The 21,784-nt window shown below is 51.4% G+C and overlaps 1 protein-coding gene across 1 annotated transcript in view; it reads left to right on the forward strand.

Annotated features, from left to right (window-relative positions):
* Nucleotides 1-18,051, forward strand: part of IFFO2 (intermediate filament family orphan 2) — a 45,481-nt gene extending 27,430 nt beyond the window's left edge. Inside the window, exons 3-9 of the mRNA XM_050982618.1 lie at nt 122-217; nt 2,868-3,008; nt 4,778-4,920; nt 7,924-8,044; nt 13,070-13,159; nt 13,913-14,043; nt 15,748-18,051. Of these exons, the coding sequence (XP_050838575.1) occupies nt 122-217; nt 2,868-3,008; nt 4,778-4,920; nt 7,924-8,044; nt 13,070-13,159; nt 13,913-14,043; nt 15,748-15,853 (828 nt within the window). The 3' untranslated portion in view covers nt 15,854-18,051. The remainder of the gene's footprint in view (nt 1-121; nt 218-2,867; nt 3,009-4,777; nt 4,921-7,923; nt 8,045-13,069; nt 13,160-13,912; nt 14,044-15,747) is intronic.
* Nucleotides 18,052-21,784: the final 3,733 nt, after the last annotated feature.

Genomic DNA, 21,784 nt, shown 5'->3' on the forward strand with positions numbered 1-21,784 from the left:
CAATTAAATTTCACTAAAGAATGAAGTTCCATTCTAACCCCCTTTTTAACCAGCCTGCTCAGGCTGAGTGGGAGCTGGGCTGGGCTCTCCCCTCTCACCCCCTGGGTGTTTTTCCTTGCAGGAGGCCCAGGAAGCAGAAGCCCTCCAGGAGGAGCTGAATGAGAAGATTGAGAGGCTGAAGGCAGAGCTGGTGGTCTTTAAGGGTCTGATGAGTGATGTAAGTACAGAGGGCCCTCTGTGGCTGTGTGTCCTGCAGATGGCTTCATCCCCAGCCAGGTGATTAGTGAGTGCTGCTGTGTAATTAGCAAGTGCTGCTGTGTAATTAGTGATGGCTGCTGGGATCTAATGCATCAGACAGATCCCCCTCCCCTGCTTCCTGTCTGGTCTGTGTGGAGATGCATTAACTGCTGCTTACCCATAACCAGGACTCTGCCCTCCCTCCCTCCCTTCCCCGCAGCTGCTGGGCAGCCTTGGATCTGGGAGCAGAGGGCTGGAAAAGCCCCAGACTGGGGAGCAGGCTCAGCACTGGGCAGCTCCAGGAGCTGCTGGCACAGGGACTTTGCCTGGAGCCTTGCAAAAAAATCCTGTTCCTAAAGGAACACATTGTATGGAATCATGGACTGGTTTGGGTTGGAAGGAGCTTAAAGATCATCCTGTTCCACCCCTGCCGTGGCAGGGACACCTTGCACTGCCCCAGGCTGCTCCAGGCCCTGGCCTTGGGCACTGCCAGGGATCCAGGGGCAGCCACAGCTTCCCTGGGCACCTCTGCCAGAGCCTGCCCACCCTGCCAGGGAGGAATAAGTGTTTCCCATCTCCCTTAATGAACCCTGAAGAGATGAATCCTGGTTCAGGTATTGGCTTTACTTCCAGAGCTGGTTCAACCTCATGGCTTTAAAAAAACAAAAGTTTTGTTTTCTCAGGAATTTCCTCACGTCTCATTAGATACTGAGCTCTCTTCAAAGCCAGAGGATCTTTTAGGCCCTGAGTGAATAAAAATTCTTTTATTTAGAAGTGAGATCATGCAGATATCTGGAAAGATAAGGCAGGTGAACATTAAGATGCCTTTCTCAGTAAGTCTGAGGTAGTGCTGAAGCCATTTGTCTGAGGAACAGACCCTGTTACGCTGATTTATTCTGCAATTTTTGCACACAACAGCCTTCTCCTGACTTCACAGAAACCTGCAGAACCCGCTCCCAGGTGTCAAATCCATTCTCTCAGGGCCACTAGATCTGCTCATGGGGAATTTGGCAATTAGCTGTGTGTCCTTCTGGTGGTTAATCAAGGGTGGCTGTGCTGGGTTAGAGCCTGGAGGGGAGAGGCTGCTGGGGCTGGGGCCCAACTCCATTCACCCAGGAGCTGCTGTGTGTGCAGAGAGGGAGGTGCTGCTGCAGGCAAACATCCTCTGGGCTCGGGGAAAGTGCTCTGGGCAGGCTCTGAGGGATGAGGGAACGCAAGGAAAGCACTGGGAGTGCTTGCTTTGAGCCTCACTGGGCAAATATTTAGAATAGAGAAGTGCAAAATGTTGGCACGTGGCTCTTTCCTTCCTGCAGATAAGGATCAGCAGCTCAGCAAGTGAGGTTGTGTCAGTGTTGAGAGATTTATTTTCCTCAGAGTGTCTGGAAAACACAAATCTCTAGAGGTGGTTCACAGGGCCTGGAGAAGAGTGTGTAATAATTTAAAATGAAAAGTGGTGGGGAAAAGCAAATCAAACCAAGAAAAAGCCCAGAGTTTTCTCTTAGAAAAGGGATTTGTGTTTAAGAATGGTCTGCAAAGGGTTCTTCCACTTTAGTGTCCCAGGTGGAAGCATTGCTTAGGAGTGGAACTGTCCAGGAGAGCAAGTCTCAGCTAGGATGGAAAATATGCTTTGGGGGTTTTTTAATGTTTCTTCCTTCATAAGGAGCCAGATGTTCTGTCTGAGTGGGAGGATCTCAGAAATCAGAGCTACTACAAGGCAGTATTTTTCACTACAAGGCAGAAATTTTCATGCAGAACTTTAGCTGGGCTGGAAGCCAGGTCGGTGCCAGTGAGGAGTGTTCTCTGTGCCAGGGTTTTCATGGATCTCCTTGGATCCAGTCACGATTTGCTGGTCCCATGCTCTGTCTGCAGTTGCTGTGGAGCCTGGGCTCTGGTTTGTCAGCAGCTTCTCTGGGCAGGCACAACTTTTGTGTCTGCAAGAGGGGAAGTGTTGCATCCTCACCAGGATTTACATTTCACTCTGCTCTGCACACACTACACAGGGGGTGCTCTCCATTTTTAAAGTGTTATTTATGGAATCCCAGAATGGTTTGGGATGGAAGGGACTTTCGGGACAATCCAGTCCCACCCCCTGGCCCAGGCAGGGGCTCCTTCCACTGTCCCAGGGTGCTCCAAGCCCAGCTTGAGCGCTTCCAGGGCTGGGGCAGCCTCAGCTTCTCTGGGCTGTGCACTGTCCCTCCTGGTTGCTGACCCACCAAGGCCCCCCTTGCCACACTGTGCAGTTGTTTTGGGGTGGGTGCAGGTTTTTTTGGTGGCAAATCCTTCTGAGTTGGAACTTTGTTAGAATCAGGGGTGAGCTGTGGAGTCCTCAGACTGTCCCGGTGGGGAATTTATTCCCTGGAACAAAGGCTCTCTGGCAATTCCTCCCTGGAATAGAGGCTCTCTGAAAGGTTTCCTGTCTGTTCCTTGCTGGGTTCTGTGCTGGAGGCCAACACCTGTGGTGCTGGCAGGAGAGGGAGAGTTCTGTCACTGCTCTCTGCCCGGGCACTGCCCTTGTTCAGGGTGTGAGGTTTGGCACTGGTGTGGCCTGGGGTTCCAGAGATACTGTGGGGTATCTCTTCTTGCCTGAACTGTCTAATAATAGAAGATAATCCCTGCTGTCCTTCCTGCAGCCCATGACAGACCTGGACACAAAGATCCAAGAAAAGGCCATGAAGGTGGACATGGACATCTGCCGCCGAATCGATATCACGGCCAAGCTGTGCGATGTCGCGCAGCAGCGCAACTCGGAAGACGTTTCCAAGATTTTCCAGGTGATTAGGCCCTGAATTTTCCATAGGGCAGGGCAGGAGGGAGCAGTGCTGAGCAGTGTGGTCCAGGTCCTTTGCCTTTCCTTGAACTCTCTCTCCGTAGCTGTATTTCCCCCGCTGTCTGTCAGGGTGGCTCTGCTGCAGGAGCTGCTGCAGCACCCGGAACACAAAGTGCAGAGCGTTGAACAAAAAGGGAGTCCCAGGATGATCTTTAAGCTGTGCTGTGAGTCTGATGTTAGTCTGTACTGAATGCAGGGGAAAAAAGCAGTGTTACAGGGTCTAGGTTTGTATCATTCCTCCCTCCCATTTGTTCCCTTCACAAGTGGCAGGTTTTAAGCTCGTGGAACTGTCATCTGAATGTTCTTATTTCTGGCTTGAGCTCTGTGGCCAGAAATAACATTTCTGTGATGGTGAGCTCTGGCTGCTCAAGTTGCTTTCCTTGGAGCTCCTTGGAGCTCGAAGTAAAGTCCTTTAATTTGCTCCAAAAGCGAGCAGTGACAGCTCTGCTGGATCAAGGCTGTCACTCCCAGTGCAGCTGGTCTTGTCACAACTGCAGTTTCAGCTCTGATTAACCCACCTTCCTTCTGCTTCCATCTAAATGTGTCTTGCTCGGGCTTTCAGTAAATCTGATGCTTTTCTGTGTGTAGTGATGGCACGCAGTGTGCTCAGTGCTGTCCAGAAACACTGTAAAAGATCCTTGTGGGCTCTGCTGGTGAAGCTGTGAAATGTTTGATGGTTTTTTCTGCTTGTGTTCCCCAAAAGACTCAAACCTCCTCAGAGGAGAATTATTTCTCTGGCAAGTTGAGCCACTGTATGGTGCCAGTGCCTCCTTCTTGTCTCTGAGGAGAATTGCTGAGCCTTTGTGCTCAGAGGTGACTGCAGAGCACACTCCTGCTCAGGCCTGCAGGGGTTAAAATGACCAGGAGAATGACCAGGAGAACAAGGCCAACAAGGGGTGGTCTGTGTGCCAAGAAGAGGAAGTGCTGTAGATTGGGAGTGGATTGTGTGTTTGAGGTTCTGGCACCAGCTGTGCATCCTGTGTTCCCAACCCTCTGGGATCCTCTGGGATCTGGGAGCATCCTGTGTGTTCCCAACCCTCTGGGATCCTCTGGGATCATCCTGTGTGTTCCCAACCCTCTGGGACCTGGGAGCATCCTGTGTGTTCCCAGCCCTCTGGGAGCATCCTGTGTGTTCCCTCTGTGCCCCTTGCACGGGTGTCCCTGAGTTCCCTAAACTTCATTTCTTGGGTGCTGTCCAGGCTTTTCCATGGCTCAGCCAACCCTTCTTGTGTGCTGAGGATTCTCAATCTGCTGGTGCTGGGGTGGGGAATTTATTCCCTGGAAGAAAGGCTCTCTGGAAATTCCTCCCTGGAATAGAGGCTCTCTGAAAGGTTTCCTGTCTGTTCCTTGCTGGGAGGCCACACCTGTGGTGCTGGCAGGAGAGGGAGAGTTCTGTCACTGCTCTCTGCCCGGGCACTGCTGCCCCTTCTGCTTTGCCCTGGCTCATCCCAGCCTTTCCCTGGCTCATCCCAGGCTCTGCATGGCCCCTGGCAGTGCCAGGCCGGGCTCAGTGACCGTGCCCAGAGCGCTGGCAGCCTGCAGCTCGCTTTGCTCTCCCCAGCTGCTTCCTGTGCTCCGTGCGCGCTCCTCAGGCCGGGCAGGGAATCCCGGGAGCTGCCGGGCAGCCGCACCCACTCAGCCCTGACCCCTCTCCTGTCCCTGCAGCCCCGTTCCCTCCCGAGCCCTGCAGTCACTGCCCTCTCTGCCCCCCAGGTGGCTTCCAAGAAGAAGGAGCGGAAGCTGCCGTCGGACGAGGAGCTGTCGGAGCAGGACGCCGACAACGGGAGGTTCTCTGATGACGAAGTCAGCTGCTCTCTCAACATCACCGATGAGATGAAGAGGATGTTCAACCAGCTGTGAGTACCCTGAGAAACTGCTCCTGACAGGCAGCCTGAGCCTGGAATCTCTGAGCTGGCAGCGTGGCACAGGCCAGGAGGTTTTGGGGAAGTTCAAATGAAATGATCAGATTTCTGCTCCTCCCTCAAGTGGGAGGAACTGCAGTGGATACAAAAAATACAAACTGGTTTTGCTGTTCTGGGTTGCTGCAAAAGAGGAAAAATGCAACAAAAGAGTCAAAACCAGGAGTCTGTTCTGCATCTTGGGCTGAATATTTGATTTCTGGAGTTTGCTGCTGCTTGGCTGGATAGAATTTGGACTGAAAGCTCAGCTTGGGGTGGATACAAACCTCTCAAGTTTTTTGGGATGTTTTTCAGTTGGGCTGCAGGCAGATGGGAGTGGTGGATCTGTCTGGAAAATCAGTGGACAACAATTTATAGATGTCAGGAATGTTGGTGTTGTCAGCTGTTGCTGCAAAGTCCAGTCTCCCACACTGGAAGAATTGGTGTTTATTTTAAAGCTTTACCCCTGAACTAAATCTTTTTACCTAAAGCTTTACCCCAAACCAAAGCTTTACCCCAAACCACATTCCTCCCAGGAAGGAAGTTTGTAGCAGCCCAGGAGGGACTCTCAGCACGTGGTGCTGTCTGAGCAGTGCAGGGAGGTGGCTGGAGGTGTGCCTTGTGTCCCCTTCTCCCATCAGGGCCAGGGTAGGGACCTCCAAACCCCCAAAATACTCCTAAAACACCCCAAAATAGCCCCTTAGCCCACCCTGGGACCCCCAAACTTCATGGGAGCCTCAAAATGCAGGTGGGGAGTCCCAAAACCCTCCCAAAATACTCCTCAAATCCCTTCAAATACTCCCAAATATTCCTAAATTCCACCCTAGGAGCCTCAAAATGCAGGTGGGGTCCCCCAAAACCCCCCAAAATACTCCTAAAACACCCCAAAATATCCACAAATATAGCTTGGTTAGGCTTTTTGGGCTCTCTGCTGTTCTCTTTTGGCACAGAAGAGCCTTGAGCAGCACTGTGGGTGTGACTGCAGCACCCCAGGGGATGGGGGTTGGGGGGTGTCCCTGCCAGCTCCTGCAGTGACAGCAGAGCTCCCAGAGCTTTCCCAGGCAGGGCAGGACAGGGTTTGTGGGGGGAGTGCACGAGGGGTGCTCTGAGCACCAGCAGGCTCCTCCTCTGCTGCCAGACACTGCCAGGAGTTGTTTCAGGGGAGCATTTCCTCCTTGCTGCCTGAAGCCCCCATGTGGGAGGGATGGTTTTTGCCCAAGCTGTGATGATTCCCCTTGTTAGGGCTCCTTTCAGATGTCTTTAGGCCCTCAGTAATAATCAGTGTAATAAATAGAGAATTTTGACTTTTCCACTGCTCAATTCAGTGTGACAGCAGGCAGAGTGTGAATTTTTTTAAAAAGCAAGAAGTTAAATGTACCTGCTAGGTTGGTCATGCATTTAGGTTTTTATTTTGTTCCCAAACCTGCCCTGTGATACCCAGTTGGTTTTGGTCCTGCTAATGAAATTCTTATCTCCATGTCCTATTACCCGTGGCACTGAGTGCTGCAGGAGCCTTGTTCTGTCAAGCTGGGGTGAAAGTGTGGGTGGGGATGGGCCTGGGGTCTTTGTGAAGCAGAAAATAATAGCTTAGGAATAGATTGAGGAGCTGCTATCATTAACAGAAACAAACCAACTCACTTTTTAGCTGTAATGAACTTAATTTTTAAGAATGAAGCAGCACAAAATCAGAACTGCAGTGGATTTGTGTGAGGTCAGCTCAGGAGCCTTTCTGCTCTCTGCCCAGGACAGATCTCGGAAAAAGAAAACAATTTGAAGAAGTGGAATTGCAAAAGGCACAGCCATGAGTGTCCAGGTGTTTAAAATGACATTTTTACAGTGCTGCTGACCCAGACAAACCTCCTGGCCCTTGCCAACCTCTGCAGCCTCCTGGGGCAGCATCGAGCTCCTTGCTGAGATGTTATCAGCTCAGAGGAAGTGAGCTAAAGCCATAAAAATGCATCAGCCTGGAATCCAGGCTGCTCAGGGAGAAATTCCAGCTCTTTGTCAGGGCTCCTTAACCACCTCGAGGAGCAGCTACTGCTGTGTGCTCTTCAACTTTCCTTTATTGCACAAGGTTAGAGCAGATAAGGGTGTGAAAGGCCACTCCTGCCCTGTGCTCTGCCCTCCATGGCTGCAGCAGTGTCTGTGCTGCTCTGCACATCTCAGGGGCTCAGTCTTTTCATCCTGGTTCCTTCCAGCCCTTGCTCCTTCCAGCCCTTGTTCCTTCAGCCCTTGCTCCTTCCAGCCCTTGTTCCTTCCAGCCCTTGTTCCTTCCAGCCCTTGCTCCTTCCAGCCCTTGTTCCTATCCAGCCCTGGTTCCTTCAGCCCTTGCTCCTTCCAGCCCTTGTTCCTTCCAGCCCTTGTTCCTTCCAGCCCTTGTTCCTTCCAGCCCTGGCTCCTTCCAGCTCTTGCTCCTTCCAGCCCTTGCTCCTTCCAGCCCTTGTTCCTTCCAGCTCTTGCTCCTTCCAGCCCTTGCTCCTTCAGCCCTTGCTCCTTCCAGCTCTTGCTCCTTCCAGCCCTGGTTCCTTCCAGCCCTGCTGTGTTCCAAGGCTGCAGGGGAGCCCTTGGCTGAGCTCCCCCGTGAAATCCTTGCGGGTTCTGAGCCCTGTGACATCCCCTGAGCTGTGTTTGGGCTCCTTTCTTTTGGAGGAAAGAACAGCTCCAAACATTTCTGTGGTTTTGCAAACAGGGGAAGCTACTGTGCAGCTCCATCTGGAGGGCAGAGCCAGCCCTTGTGCCCCAGCAGCAGCTCCAACAAGGAGCCTTTATTCTGCCGTGGGGTGGCAGGGAGCCCAGCAGAGAGGGGCCTGGCAGTGGCACAGGCTGTTGGTGGGAGCTGTGAGGTTTTCCAGCGCTGCATTGTCCCCCCATTCAGCTCTCATAGCCCATTTTTCTGGACAATTCATTGAAGGGCTGAGGAGTGGGGCTGCAGTGCTCTGGGTAATGCTGTTTGTTCTCCAGCCGCGAGACCTTCGATTTCGACGACGACTGTGACAGTTTAACGTGGGAGGAGAACGAGGAAACGCTGCTGCTCTGGGAGGACTTCACCAACTGCAACCCCTCCATCGACCTCCAGGGAGAGGTGAGCTCATCCCCGTGATTTCCTCCAACTCTTCTCTGCACAAACTCTCCCTCAGCTGCTCCTTTACAGCCTTTGAGCCTGTGGATGTTGGACTGGTGATCTAGTTCGCCACACAGACTGACTTTGATTTTGAAATCCTCTTAGTGCTTCCTCTCTGTGCTTGATTTGCAGTCTGTGCAATCACTTTATTGGCCAAACTTTACTTCCTTGGCTCCTTCAGACTGAGTATTTAAAATACTGAGTGAGAGGTGAAGGATCCAAGGTGTCTGTTCCAAGACCATCAGGGAATTTGTCACCCTTCAGAGCTTTCTCTAAAGCTCTAGGCTGACAGGAGGGAGGTTTAGATTTGATTTTAGGAAAAACTCCTTCCCTGTGAGGGTGGAGAAGCCGTGGCACAGGGTGCCCAGGGAAGCTGTGGCTGCCCATCCCTGGCAGTGTCCCAGGCCAGGCTGGATGGGCTTGGGAGCAGCCTGGGACAGTGGAAGGTGCCCCTGCCCATGGCAGGGGGTGGAATTAGGTGAGCTTTAAGCTCCTTCCAGCCCAAACCAGTCTGGGATTCTGTGATCTTCCACAGCACCTCACTTTCTCTGTGAATTATCATTCACACTTCATTTTGCTAATAAGTGGAGTGCAGGGCATGGGGTTGCACAGTTGTTCCTGTGGGGAGCTGAGCAATCTTGGCTTGGTCTGGGAGGTGTTGAAGGGTGTAAATCCCATGCCAGACAAAGAACCTGTGGTTGCAGGACCACAAAAGCCCCAGGGATCTCTGGACCCCTGAATCTTGGGCTTCCCTCTGCCCAGACAGTGGGGATCTGCTGGCAGTGGTGGATAATGAACAGCTTCCTTTTAATCCTGAAATCCCAGGGAAAGGCAGCTAATCCAGCCACTCCAGAGCCTTCTTAAACCAGCCTGGAGAGGGCTGGGAATGGGCTGGGAATGACAGGATGGCTGGGGACGGCTGGGAATGACAGAGAACAGTCTGGGAATAGCTGGGAAAGGATGGAAACAGGCTGGAAGTGGCAGGGAATGGCTGGGGGTGGCTGGGAATGATGGAATGGCTGGGGATGGCAGGGAACAGGCTGGAAATGGGCTGGGAACAGGCTGTGGATGGCCTGAGAATGGCAGGGAATGGATGGAGATGGGGCTGAGGTTGGCTGGGGATGGGGCTGGGAATAGCTGGGAATGATGGAATGGCAGGGAACAGCCTGGGGATGATGGAATGGCCGGGAATTGCCGTGTTACTGCAGCCTGAGCAGCACAGGGGGAGGGGGGAGATGATCCCTCCCGGCCAGGGAAGATGCTGAGGCAGCAGCCTGGGGGATGTCTGGCTGCCAGGGCGTGTTCCTGTTCCACCTCCCCATTCCTGGATCATCCATCCAGAGCCTGGGGAGCCTCTGGGGAGTCCTGGAAACTGCTGGGGCTGCAGAAACCACGGGGAGCTGGAGCAGAGAGCAGCAGGGAGATAACAGGGGACAGAGAGTGGCACAGGGACAGAGAGTGGCACAGGAGCAGAGAGTGGCACAGGGATAACAGGAGCAGAGAGTGGCACAGGGATAACAGGGACAGAGAGTGGCACAGGGACAGAGAGTGGCACAGGGATAACAGGGACAGAGAGTGGCACAGGGATAACAGGAGCAGAGAGTGGCACAGGGATAACAGGAGCAGAGAGTGGCACAGGGATGAACAGGGACAGAGAGTGGCACAGGGATAACAGGAGCAGAGAGTGGCACAGGGATAACAGGGACAGAGAGTGGCACAGGGATAACAGGAGCACGAGAGTGGCACAGGGATAACAGGGACAGAGAGTGGCACAGGGATAACAGGAGCAGAGAGTGGCACAGGGATAACAGGAGCAGAGAGTGGCACAGGGATAACAGGGACAGAGAGTGGCACAGGGATAACGGGACAGAGAGTGGCACAGGGATAACAGGGACAGAGAGTGGCACAGGGATAACAGGAGCAGGAGAGTGGCACAGAGATAACAGGGACAGAGAGTGGCACAGGGATAACAGGAGCAGAGAGTGGCACAGGGATGACAGGGACAGAGAGTGGCACAGGGATGACAGGGACAGAGAGTGGCACAGGGATAACAGGAGCAGGAGAGTGGCACAGGGATAACAGGGACAGAGAGTGGCACAGGGATAACAGGGAGCAGAGAGTGGCACAGGGATAACAGGAGCAGAGAGTGGCACAGGGATAACAGGGACAGAGAGTGGCACAGGGATAACAGGAGCAGAGAGTGGCACAGGGATAACAGGGACAGAGAGTGGCACAGGGATAACAGTGAGCAGAGAGTGGCACAGGGATGACAGGGACAGAGAGTGGCACAGGGATAACAGGGACAGAGAGTGGCACAGGGATAACAGGAGCAGAGAGTGGCACAGGGATAACAGGGACAGAGAGTGGCACAGGGATAACAGGGACAGAGAGTGGCACAGGGATAACAGGAGCAGAGAGTGGCACAGGGATACAGGGACAGAGAGTGGCACAGGGATAACAGGACAGAGAGTGGCACAGGGATAACAGGAGCAGAGAGTGGCACAGGGATAACAGGAGCAGGAGAGTGGCACAGGGATAACAGGGACAGAGAGTGGCACAGGGATAACAGGGACAGAGAGTGGCACAGGGATAACAGGAGCACGAGAGTGGCACAGGGATGACAGGGACAGAGAGTGGCACAGGGATAACAGGACAGAGAGTGGCACAGGGATAACAGGGACAGAGAGTGGCACAGGGATAACAGGAGCAGAGAGTGGCACAGGGATAACAGGAGCACGAGAGTGGCACAGGGATGACAGGGACAGAGAGTGGCACAGGGATAACAGGGACAGAGAGTGGCACAGGGATAACAGGAGCAGAGAGTGGCACAGGGATAACAGGAGCAGAGAGTGGCACAGGGATAACAGGGACAGAGAGTGGCACAGGGATAACAGGGACAGAGAGTGGCACAGGGATAACAGGAGCAGAGAGTGGCACAGGGATGACAGGGACAGAGAGTGGCACAGGGATGACAGGGACAGAGAGTGGCACAGGGATAACAGGAGCAGGAGAGTGGCACAGGGATAACAGGGACAGAGAGTGGCACAGGGATAACAGGGACAGAGAGTGGCACAGGGATAACAGGGACAGAGAGTGGCACAGGGATGACAGGGACAGAGAGTGGCACAGGGATAACAGGGACAGAGAGTGGCACAGGGATAACAGGGACAGAGAGTGGCACATGGATAACAGGGACAGAGAGTGGCACATGGATAACAGGGACAGAGAGTGGCACATGGATAACAGGGACTGAGAGTGGCACAGGGATAACAGGAGCAGAGAGTGGCACATGGATAACAGGGACAGAGAGTGGCACATGGATAACAGGGACTGAGAGTGGCACATGGATAACAGGGACTGAGAGTGGCACAGGGATAACAGGGACTGAGAGTGGCACAGGGATGACAGGAGCACGAGAGTGGCACAGGATGACAGGGACAGAGAGTGGCACAGGGATAACAGGGACAGAGAGTGGCACAGGGATAACAGGAGCAGAGAGTGGCACAGGGATAACAGGAGCAGAGAGTGGCACAGGGATAACAGGAGCAGAGAGTGGCACAGGGATAACAGGGACAGAGAGTGGCACAGGGATAACAGGAGCAGAGAGTGGCACAGGACGAGAGTGGCACAGGGATAACAGGGACAGAGAGTGGCACAGGGATAACAGGGCAGAGAGTGGCACAGGGATACAGGAGCAGAGAGTGGCACATGGATAACAGGGACTGAGAGTGGCACAGGGATAACAGGGACTGAGAGTGGCACAGGGATGACAGGGACTGAGAGTGGCACAGGGATAACAGGGACAGAGAGTGGCAGTGATAACGAGGAGAGGGAGAGTGTCAGGGTGATAATGAGGAGCCTGGTGCAGGAATTAATGACAGCTCATTTGCATACGCCGGGCGTGCCTGGCTCAGCACAGCAATAGCGCCAAGCCCAGGCCCTGCGCGGGGAAACTCTAAAGATTTTAAGAAGCTTAAATCTTTCTAAATGAAAATTATCCAAGGAAGGGGTAGATTTGGCTTGTAGATGGAGGTTCAGAATAAAGACTGCTCCGGCTGTGCCTGCTCTTTAACATGTGCTTTACATGCCTGAATCTTCCTTCCGTGGGTTTTATTCCTTTCAAGCTCTTACACGCTGCCCTCGCCACCTTCTTTTATGACCTTCCTCCTTAAAGCTCTTCTGCATATAAAAGGATCAGCAGGATGATTCTTGTAACTCCAGGCTGGATAGCCTGGTGTGAGTACCGGGAACGAGCCCTGTAAATCTGCCACAGATGTGGCCAGAGCATGGAAACCCCATTAGCACTTATGGGTGCAGTTGTGCTAAATTGAGGATCATTTTTTAATGGAAAATGGAGGTGGCTGAAGGCTTGAAAGAGGGAACAGTGACATCGTGGTGCCTTTTTGGGCAGCACCACGCAGCTCTGGGTGTTTGGGAGCCCAGACTGTACTGTCAGTCCAAAGGAGGAGCTTTCCCGTGGGACAGCATTTGTTCCTGCTTTATCCAGCAGTGCAGGAATTCCAGTGGGAATCTGTGCATGCACTGGAGAGTGATGATATGTAACTGGAAAATAAGAATTCCAGTGCAAAGCTGGGAGTAGCAGTGTGGTCAATGCAGAGAAAATTAAAAGTTTCATGGCTGGAGAGCAATCCCAGTCTGTCCAAGTGTGATCAGGCTGTGAAAGGCTCAGGAAAATCCAGGGGTTTGGTGCTTTGGAATGCAGCAGGTGCATGGGTTTAATTGCTGGAGCCTTGATCAGCCCTCTCCTTTGTGTGTCCAGAGCTGTGGTCATGGCACCGAAATGGGTTTTCCTGGTACTCCAGACTGAAGAAGAATGTTCCTAGTGTGTGAAACAGTGTCTTTAAAAAATCAGTGCAGGAAGGAGCACAATAACCTACATTTCCAGGGAGGCTAAATAAAATCATCAGTTCTCTCCTGAATTTTTTTATTTCCTTGCTGATTTTCTGTGTCCTCTCTCCCCTGCAGGAAGAAAACCTGGGAAACTTGATCCACGAGACAGAGTCTTTCTTCAAAACAAGAGACAAGGAGTACCAGGAGACAATAGGGCAGATTGAGGTGAGGAAGGGGAGCTGTTCCTGATGGATGGACACAGCACAGAGCTGTCCCACAGGGAAGCAGCAATGTCCATATATCCAGCAATGCAGAGGCATTTCCCTCTGGCCTGCCCTGGGGATTTTTCTAAATGCCATTCTCTGGGCTATTACTGCTCCATACTTCAGCACTGAGCATAAATCTGTGGCTGGTGGAGAGAGAACCTGCAGAACAAAGGGAATAAAACCACACCATTTTTCTTTAACCCCCTTTGTTCTGCATGTCCACCCTCACCCTGGGAAATGCTTCCCAGGATGTGGCCTCACCAGAAACAGCAGCTGGAGCTTCTTAAAATCTCTGTCCTGCCTGGAGCTGCTTTCATTAATGACTGCCTGTTGACAAACAAGGTGCCAAGAGCAGGAAAAGCCCTCCAGGGTGATAGATGGCTTTTTTGAGCTAGGTCTTATAAGCTCTTGGAGATTTACATTACACTTAAGATAGTTCAGCTACTTTAGAAGGCATAAAATCAGCAGGATGGCTTTTGTGGTAGTGTTAGAAACAGAAAAGTTTTAATAAAAAGCCAAACCAGGGCTGTTCAGAGCCAGCGTGGAGCTCTGATTGCCCTTCCTGGGTTCATGGGCACATTGGCAGTCAGGAGCAGCGAGCTGAAATGGGCACTGTGGGGTGTTTGGGTGGGCTCTGGGCAGCTGAGGCAGTCTGAGCAGTGCAGGAAAAGTGGGGTTGCCCCTCCCCTGAAGCTGATTCTTTGCCCTTCAGCTGGAACTGGCCACAGCCAAGAGCGACATGAACCGGCACCTGCACGAGTACATGGAGATGTGCAGCATGAAACGGGGCCTGGACGTGCAGATGGAAACCTGCAGGAGGCTCATCAAGGGCTCAGCCGACAGGTGAGGGCTCCTCTGCTGCCCCAGCAGCTCCTTCAGCTGCAGTTCTGCATGCTCAGAACTTCAGCCTTTCTGTGCTGACCCCCAGGAGAACCCTGCATTTCACCTGAGGCCGTGGAGAAGCTTCCAGAATCCATTGATAGAACTGGGATTAGGGTTGATTAGAGTTGATAAGTGGTAATATCACAGGGTGGAAGAGCTTGGGGTTTTAGAATATAGTAATAAATACAGAGCAGTATGGAGGGTTTAGGGCAGAGGCTGCTCCTTCTTTACCTTCTTCACCTTCTTCTTCCTTTTTCTCCGTGGGTTTGGGTGATATTTTGCAACTGCACAGAAAAGTCTGCATTGCGGATTTTGAGTGATTTGTTATTGGGTTAAAAGTGAAATTCATTTAGGTGTCATTTCTCAATTGGATAGTTTAGCCTTAAAAGACTGTTGGCCATTTAGTGCCTTGTTGGTGAAGACCTGCAGAACTCACTGCTGTGAGACTCTAACACTGATAAGAAATAATAAACACCTAAATCTGAGCACAGGCTGTCAGCTTGAGTGCCTTCCATGCTGACCTCAGCAGAGGTGGAAAAGAAGCTGAAAAGCAGCACATTCCTTGCTGGGTCTGATGCTGGAGAGGGCACCTGGAGCAGAGGCTGGGCACTGTTAAGGAATAAAGTAGGGATTCATTAAAAGGCCTTCAAAGATGCACCTTGGGCAGTGCAAGAGCCTGGCCATGGCTACACCCAAGTGGACCATGGGGGATCAGTTTTCACACTTTTGAAGGTTTAGTCCATTTGCATATTGTGGGTTAATTGTACAGTTACAGCTTCAGGTAATGAAGTCACATTCTCCCAGTTTGCTTCCCCCCAATTCACTTTTGTTTGCACTTTTTGGGCCTGAAGCTGCAATAGTTCCTCTTGGTTCTGTGGCTGGAAAAGGATTGGTCTGTCTGAACTGTGGGGAGAACTTGCTGACACTCTGTGTGAAGTTCAGAGTTCCACACCAATGCAGCACAGAATCTGAGAAATGTGAAAGCTCAGACTTAAGGCACCAGTTCCTGCAGCTTGGGCTGAAGGCAGCACTGTCACTCCATGGCCTTGTCCTTTGGAGAATCTTGTGTCCCAGATCAGCCCTGAGAGGGGGAGTGTGGGGTCCTGTTCCTTGGAACAGCCCCAAGGGTTCAGCAGCTCCTCCTGAACACAGCTCAGCTGGACTTCCAGCCTTTAACATCTCAGATTTAGAACTCTTAAAACCCCAAATTAAATCTCGACTCTGGACTTACATGAGGAACTTGTTTTTTAATCTTCTCATGTGTTAAGAACCTTACACTATGAGGGATTTCTCTTATCTCTTGCTCAACCCCAGTAGAACAAGATGATAAACTTTCAATTTTCAGGGCTCTGGGTATTAGGGCTGCTGAGAGTCTTTGCTCTCCATTTCCCCATCAGTAAACCTGGGACAGCCTTTGTGTTTGAGCAGGGGATGGTGGGGTGGCACCTTGATTTTTCTACTGATATTTCCTGTTTAGCCAAAAGTTTAATGTTACTAAAGGGGTTTTTTATAGCTTGGGGAAATTCCAATGGTTAATGTTAATAAAGGGGGTTTTAAATAGCATTGGGAAGGGAAAATGACTATATTCTTGTAAGACATTTTTTTCTTCCTTCACTCATGGATATTTAACTTTTTGGCTGCACTTTTCCTTGTGTTTCCCTGCAGGAATTCTCCATCCCCCAGCTCTGTAGCCAGCAGTGACTCAGGAAACACAGATGAAATTCAGGATGATTTGGACAGAGAGACGGACGTGGAGCCCATGGTCAGCTGATAGCAAGACTGGAATGCTCCAGTCAAGGGGGAGATGGAGAAGATTCCAAACCAATTGCCGGGGGAGAGGTGAAAGACTTGAGAGCCCCTGCAGAGGGACTCTGAGAACTCATTCCTACACACATCCCCTCCCAGCCAAGGATTGGTGCTGTACATTTCTATTGTTCTACAAACCATAAATGCAGAGTCCTGTAGGAAAACACGGTGTTTTAATTGTGCCTTTGCCCCAAGCTGAGCCACTTTGAGCTCCAGTGGAATATTAATAGCAGGTGTTTTTATAAAATATATTATATAAAAAATAAAACCACAAACAACCAAAGCTGGTGGCAGCAGAGGATGGTGCTGCAGAGGCTCTGGACACTTCAGTAAGCTGCTGGTTTTATTGAGCTGCTGCACTGATTGGCAAAAGCAACATTGGCAAAAAGAGCAGCAGCAAAACCAAGACAGTTGTGGTGCAATTACAAATGTCTGGCACAAGAATAAAAAAGAATTGCCTCCAAATTGAACTGCAAACATTTAAAACCAACAGTGGGTTTGGAGACAGCTCGCAGGGTGAAGCAGTTCTGCAAAATTCTGAGGGTTTTCTTCATCCCACCTTCTGGGGTGAGGGAGCCTTTGGGATGTGTCCAAGGTTTCTTCTGGACTCCAGGACCTGGAGGAGCAGGACTCAGCTCGGTGGCAAAGCAGGGGGGCACAGGAGGGGTCACTGGGGGGGGCTATCACTGAGTAACTTCTATGCAAAAACAAAAAAAAAGCTCGCCTTATTTATATGGAATGTTTGGTCCCTGCTGGGCTACAGTTATCCCTTGGGAAAAGGAAAGCTAAACCCACATTTGCACACTTAGATGTCTGTAGAGCTTCTTTTGAGGTGGAATGTCGTATCACAATGCCTTTCTTTCCAGTGCTTGGGTTAGGAGGGGAGTCAGCCCTGGTTTGTCTCTTTTTTCAGGGTTTTTTTTAGTGTTGGCAGATTTTCCTTTGCAGACAGAGAGCTAACTCCATTTTTTGCTGCTTCCATGATGTGCAGAGTGGGGTAGGTGAAGCATCAGGATAAACTGACCTAGGTGTAGGCTGGAGACAGGACTTTGGGAGAGCTCCTGACCTCTGTTCTTGGGGAAAGCTGAGCACTGGGAAACGGTGAAATTCTTTTTAGGGTGTAGTAAACTGAATCCCAAAGTGCTGCTGCCCTAGAACTGGGGAGGAACAGCCACGGCCTTTCTCTTTGAGAAAGTGACAAGACCTTGGCTTTGCCCATCTTTCTGCATTTTCACCCAGGAGAAGCAGCATCAAAGGCAGATCACACGGTGGTGGCTGAGGAAACTCCAGCCCCACCGAGCTCTTCATGGTTAGAATGGGAATTGTAGCACCTCAGCCAGGTAAAAACAGGGTATAAACCTCAGCCAATAACTTTATGTTTGTTTTTAAATCAAGATTGAGAGCGTAGTTGATACTGCCTAGCTGTGGGGTTAAGTGGTGGTTGGAACTCAGAGTAAATACCAAATGTGTTTGTCTTGCCTGCCAGGAAGTGCTGTGCAGGGGCAGTCCTAGGGCTGGACAGGGAAAATCCCGATTTCTGCACCCTCTCAGTGTTAGGGAAAGGCAAAGTGGCCACTCCTGTGGCTTCCTGAGTGCTGTTCCCAAGCCTCTGGATCTCTGGAGTTGCACTGCAAGCAAGCAGCCAGTGCAGATCCTGCTGCTCTGATCCATGGAGAGCACGGGTGTCCTGGAAAATGGCTCATTCCTGGCTGGTACCCCTCAGTCTGGAGAGGGACAGGGCCTGGCTGTTCCTGTGGGCACAGAAATGTTTCCCCTCCTGTGCTCCTGCCTGGCTGTCAGCTCCACCTCCTGCCTGGACACAGCTTTGAGGCCACGTGAGTCAAAGGAGCTCCCTGAGTTTTCCAGGCTGGGAAGGAGGGATCAGTCTGATCCATCAGCATCCACGGTGTGCAGGGCACGAGCCACAGCTAATGGCTGCTGTCCAAGCCCAGGGATATTCCTGTGTGTCCTCAGTGGTGTCAATGCTCAGAGCAGAGTAGGTGACAACTCCTTGGCTCCTGGGGTGAGGGGCTTTCCAAAGCCTGGTCTGTCCTGTAAATAACTTTTCTCTGGAAGAGAAACCTCATTCCAAAGTGCTCATTCCTGTTATTTCTTAGGTGGCCAAAGTGGTAAATGTGATGTTCACTAGGGCTGCAAGCTGGGGGGTGGGTGGGTGGGTGGGTGGGGATTTGGGGTATTTTTTGGGCTGGGACTGCATGTTTGAAATCTGCAACTTGAAGGGTTTTGAAGGGTTTTGAACTTCAGCTGCTCCCAAGGAGCCTTTCCCGAGGCTGAGGAAGTGTCTGCCAAGTCTGGATGTCTGTGATGCTTCAGTGGCTGGGGCAGGCATTGCTCAGCACAGTGAATCAGCTCCTGGAGCCTGCCCCAGCTCCCTTCCTGGCTCCCTTCCTGCCGGGAATGCTCCCGGAGCTGCCCCTGGCTCCTCTCACCCTGGGAACGCTCCTGGAGCTGCCCCTGGCTCCTTCCCCCAGGAACACTCCTAGAGCTGCCCCTGGCTGTCCCCTGCCAGCCCTGCCCCTGGCTGTCCCCTGCCAGCCCTGCCCCTGGCCCCTCACCCCGAAATGCTCCTGGTCCCACAGCCCCAGCAGCTGTCAGGGTTGTGCTGCCCTGCTCTGGGTTTGTTATTTTTCCCTAAATCTGAGTCCCGGTAGGGAAAAGGCTGAGTGTTCCCAAAGCCAGGAGCTGTTGTGCTGAGGGCAGGGAATTCCCAAACAGGAGCTGGGGTGTAGGGTGGGCAGGAGCACCCACAGTGGGTGCTGAGGGAATTCCCAAACAGGAGCTGGGGTGTGGGATGGGCAGGAGCACCCACAGTGGGTGCTGAGGGAATTCCCAAACAGGAGCTGGGGTGTGGGATGGGCAGGAGCACCCACTGTGGGTGCTGAGGGAATTCCCAAACAGGAGCTGGGGTGTGGGATGGGCAGGAGCACCCACAGTGGGTGCTGAGGGAATTCCCAAACAGGAGCTGGGGTGTGGGATGGGCAGGAGCACCCACAGTGGGTGCTGAGGGAATTCCCATATCAGGAATTGGGGTGAGGGTGGGCAGGAGCACCCACAGTGGGGTGGGGAGAGGGGTGGGGGGTGTAGCAGAGGGTGTAGAGCTCACGTGCATGGTGGTGATGTGTAGGACAGTAGAGGTTCCCATGGTGTCGGTGTCTTTCTTGTAACCACATGTACTCCATTTTTAAAGAAGAAAAGGTGTTTTCATGCTCGGGGTCGGGGTTTATTTTCATTCTTTAGGCTGGGCCAGCCTTTTGGGGCAGCTGGGGTTGGTCCTTGGGGGTTTCCCTGGGAGGTCGTTGGTTCCAAGTCCAGCCGTGCTGCTGCTCCTGCTCCATGTGTGTGGCACCACTCCAGAAACCAGATCAAAGCTTGCCAGAGAAAAAAAAAAAGGAAAAAAAAGGAATTTAATTGTAAAAATGCTGGAAATGATTTTGATGACCTCTTTCTTTTTTCCTTTGTAAAGCTGTAAATACTTTATTTTTGTTTTCTATTCTTAATGCGGTGTCATATTGACACTTTTTTAGATTTACAGTCAGAAAATCCTCCTTATCGTTTCTCATTTTTTAAAAGGGGATTTCAAGGAAGCAAATTTTTTTGCTCGCTAGCAGTGTAATAGTAGATCAAATTCCTAAACTGGGTTTGTACAAAAATGTTTTCAGTAAACAAGTGGCAGTTTGTGGATGCATGTTGTTCAAAAATGTCCAAAGAATAATGTGGTACAAATGTTTTAAAGAATAATGTGGTACAAACATTTTTTTCAAAGACTTAGTGATGATCATCTTAGTTCACACAAGGAAAAAAAGCAAAACTCTTTAAAAAAAAAAAAAAGTTTGGGGGGGGAATGTAATGAAACTCATCTAAGCTAAATGTGTAATCTATTTATAAAAACACAGTGTATATTCTATTTTTATCAGAGGTTTTTAAAGTGCAAACAGATTTCTGTTGGCAGATGCAATTGTTCCCTTGTAAAGTCTCTTCTGCTCTGATGGGACCCCCAAATTCTCTGATGGTTCCAGGAGTCAGCGTGGAAATAACCAGGACAGCTTTGGCTGTGGAGCACTCACAGGTGGCTTCCTGCAGGGGAGGCTGCAGCTTCAGCATCTCTTCTGCCTCTGCAGAATTGTTGCTGTGATTTTATTCCCTTCCCTGCAGTTTTATTCCTTTCTCCTGACTGGGAGGATGCTCCTGGAAAGGGTCAGGACCTCCTGGATCCCGGGAGCGGGGCAGGACAGGGGTTAAACTCTGCCTGGAGAATAAAAAATGAAATACAAATTATATTTGTACCTGTAGAAATTGGGATTAACTCAACAAGATGGGAATCGTGCCTGAATATGCATCCAGAGCTGCTTCTAAAGTGAGATTATACTCATTTTTCTTTCCATGATCATTCCTGCCAGCAAAACCACGAGCTGGCTGTGGAAGGGCCGTGGGTGCTCCCAGAGCTGTTCCTGGTGTTTCCCTTGGCTCTGGGAGCACGGGAAGGATGTTTGTGTTGGAAGAGCTGCAGAGCTGGGAGGTTTCACGTTCGAGTGCCTCATTTTAGAGCTGAGTGTTTCAGGAGTGATTTATCCTGGCTCACTTAAGACATCCCAGCGCTTGCACGAGGCAGGAACACCCCAGTGAGGATTTTCCACCCGTGGCTTCAGGACTTTTGGGGGTTTTGTCCCTCTGCTCAGCTGCAGGGGAGGACAGAGCTTTTAGAGCTCTTTGCCTCTGGGGTTGCCCCCCAAACGTTGGATTTTAAGCGTTTTCGTGGGATGTAATTTGTGTCCCTGCGAGTTTTAACCGAGAAACAAAATTACCACCGAGGCAGCAGGCGGTGTCCCGGTGGGAATAACAGCAGAGGGGGCTGGGGGCACTGCCTGCCAAAATCCCCCTGGGAATGGGATCCAAGCCCCCCTCCCTGCCGAGGGAACGCTCAGGGCTTGCCAGGCCCTGGGCAGAGCAGTGAGGAAGCGCTTGATCCTTCCCTTCTGGCTGTTCTCTGTGAGTTCAGTGTCCTCAGACCCTTCTGCGTTTGCAGGAACCTTTCAAAGCTTCTCTTTTGAAGGAGCAGTGAATTGTGTTTAAGTGTGGGTATTTGATTGCAGAAATCACCATCCCCCCTAATCTGGGGCACTCCAACAGTGAAGCACTTGGGAAGGGGGTGCTTGTCAGTCTGGCCAGCTCCCTTTTTTTGGGAAATGATGATGTTAAAGCTTAAAACAACCCCTGGGGTGGCTTCAAACCAGACTGCCACCCCCAAACCCCCAAATTTCTGTTTTATTGGAGAGGGTTTGAGGGCGGTCCAACCTCAGTCACTAAAACACTCCTTTGTGTAACCTGGTTTCACCAAAAATCTCACAAGCCAGTCTCTGAAACACCTTCCTGTGGTTAAAGCAAATGTAGAGACCTTCTGCCAAAAAAGATTATTTATTATTTATCGTGTTCGAGGGGGGGTATTGATGCCTCTTCCCTCCTGCTGTGTCACTTCTTGTCGGTTCCTCTTTAGGTCACCTAAGAGTTTCTTTTATCCCCAGGACAACGAACTACTGATGGTGTGGGAACGCCCCTGGTTACCGTCCCCGTGTAAATACTGTGCTTTATATTCTGTATATTAGCTAATTTTAATGGAAAAGACTGGACTGATGATGCTGTTGGGTGACCCCAGGTGGGGAAAGGCCGGAGGATGCCCCAGCTCCCGGCCCTGGGGCTGGAATTCTGTGCTGGAACGGGACACCACCAGTGGATTTGGGACCACGAAATGCTTCGAGAATCCAATCCACGGCAGGAGGAGCCCTGAGAACTCCCTCAGCCAGAGCCAGAACCACCCACCCTCCTCTGAGCTCGGCGGATTTGCTCCATTTTCCTTTTTTTAGTGCCAAAACCGACCCCA

This window comes from Serinus canaria, chromosome 21, assembly GCF_022539315.1.
Source record: "Serinus canaria isolate serCan28SL12 chromosome 21, serCan2020, whole genome shotgun sequence".
NCBI lineage: Eukaryota > Metazoa > Chordata > Aves > Passeriformes > Fringillidae > Serinus > Serinus canaria.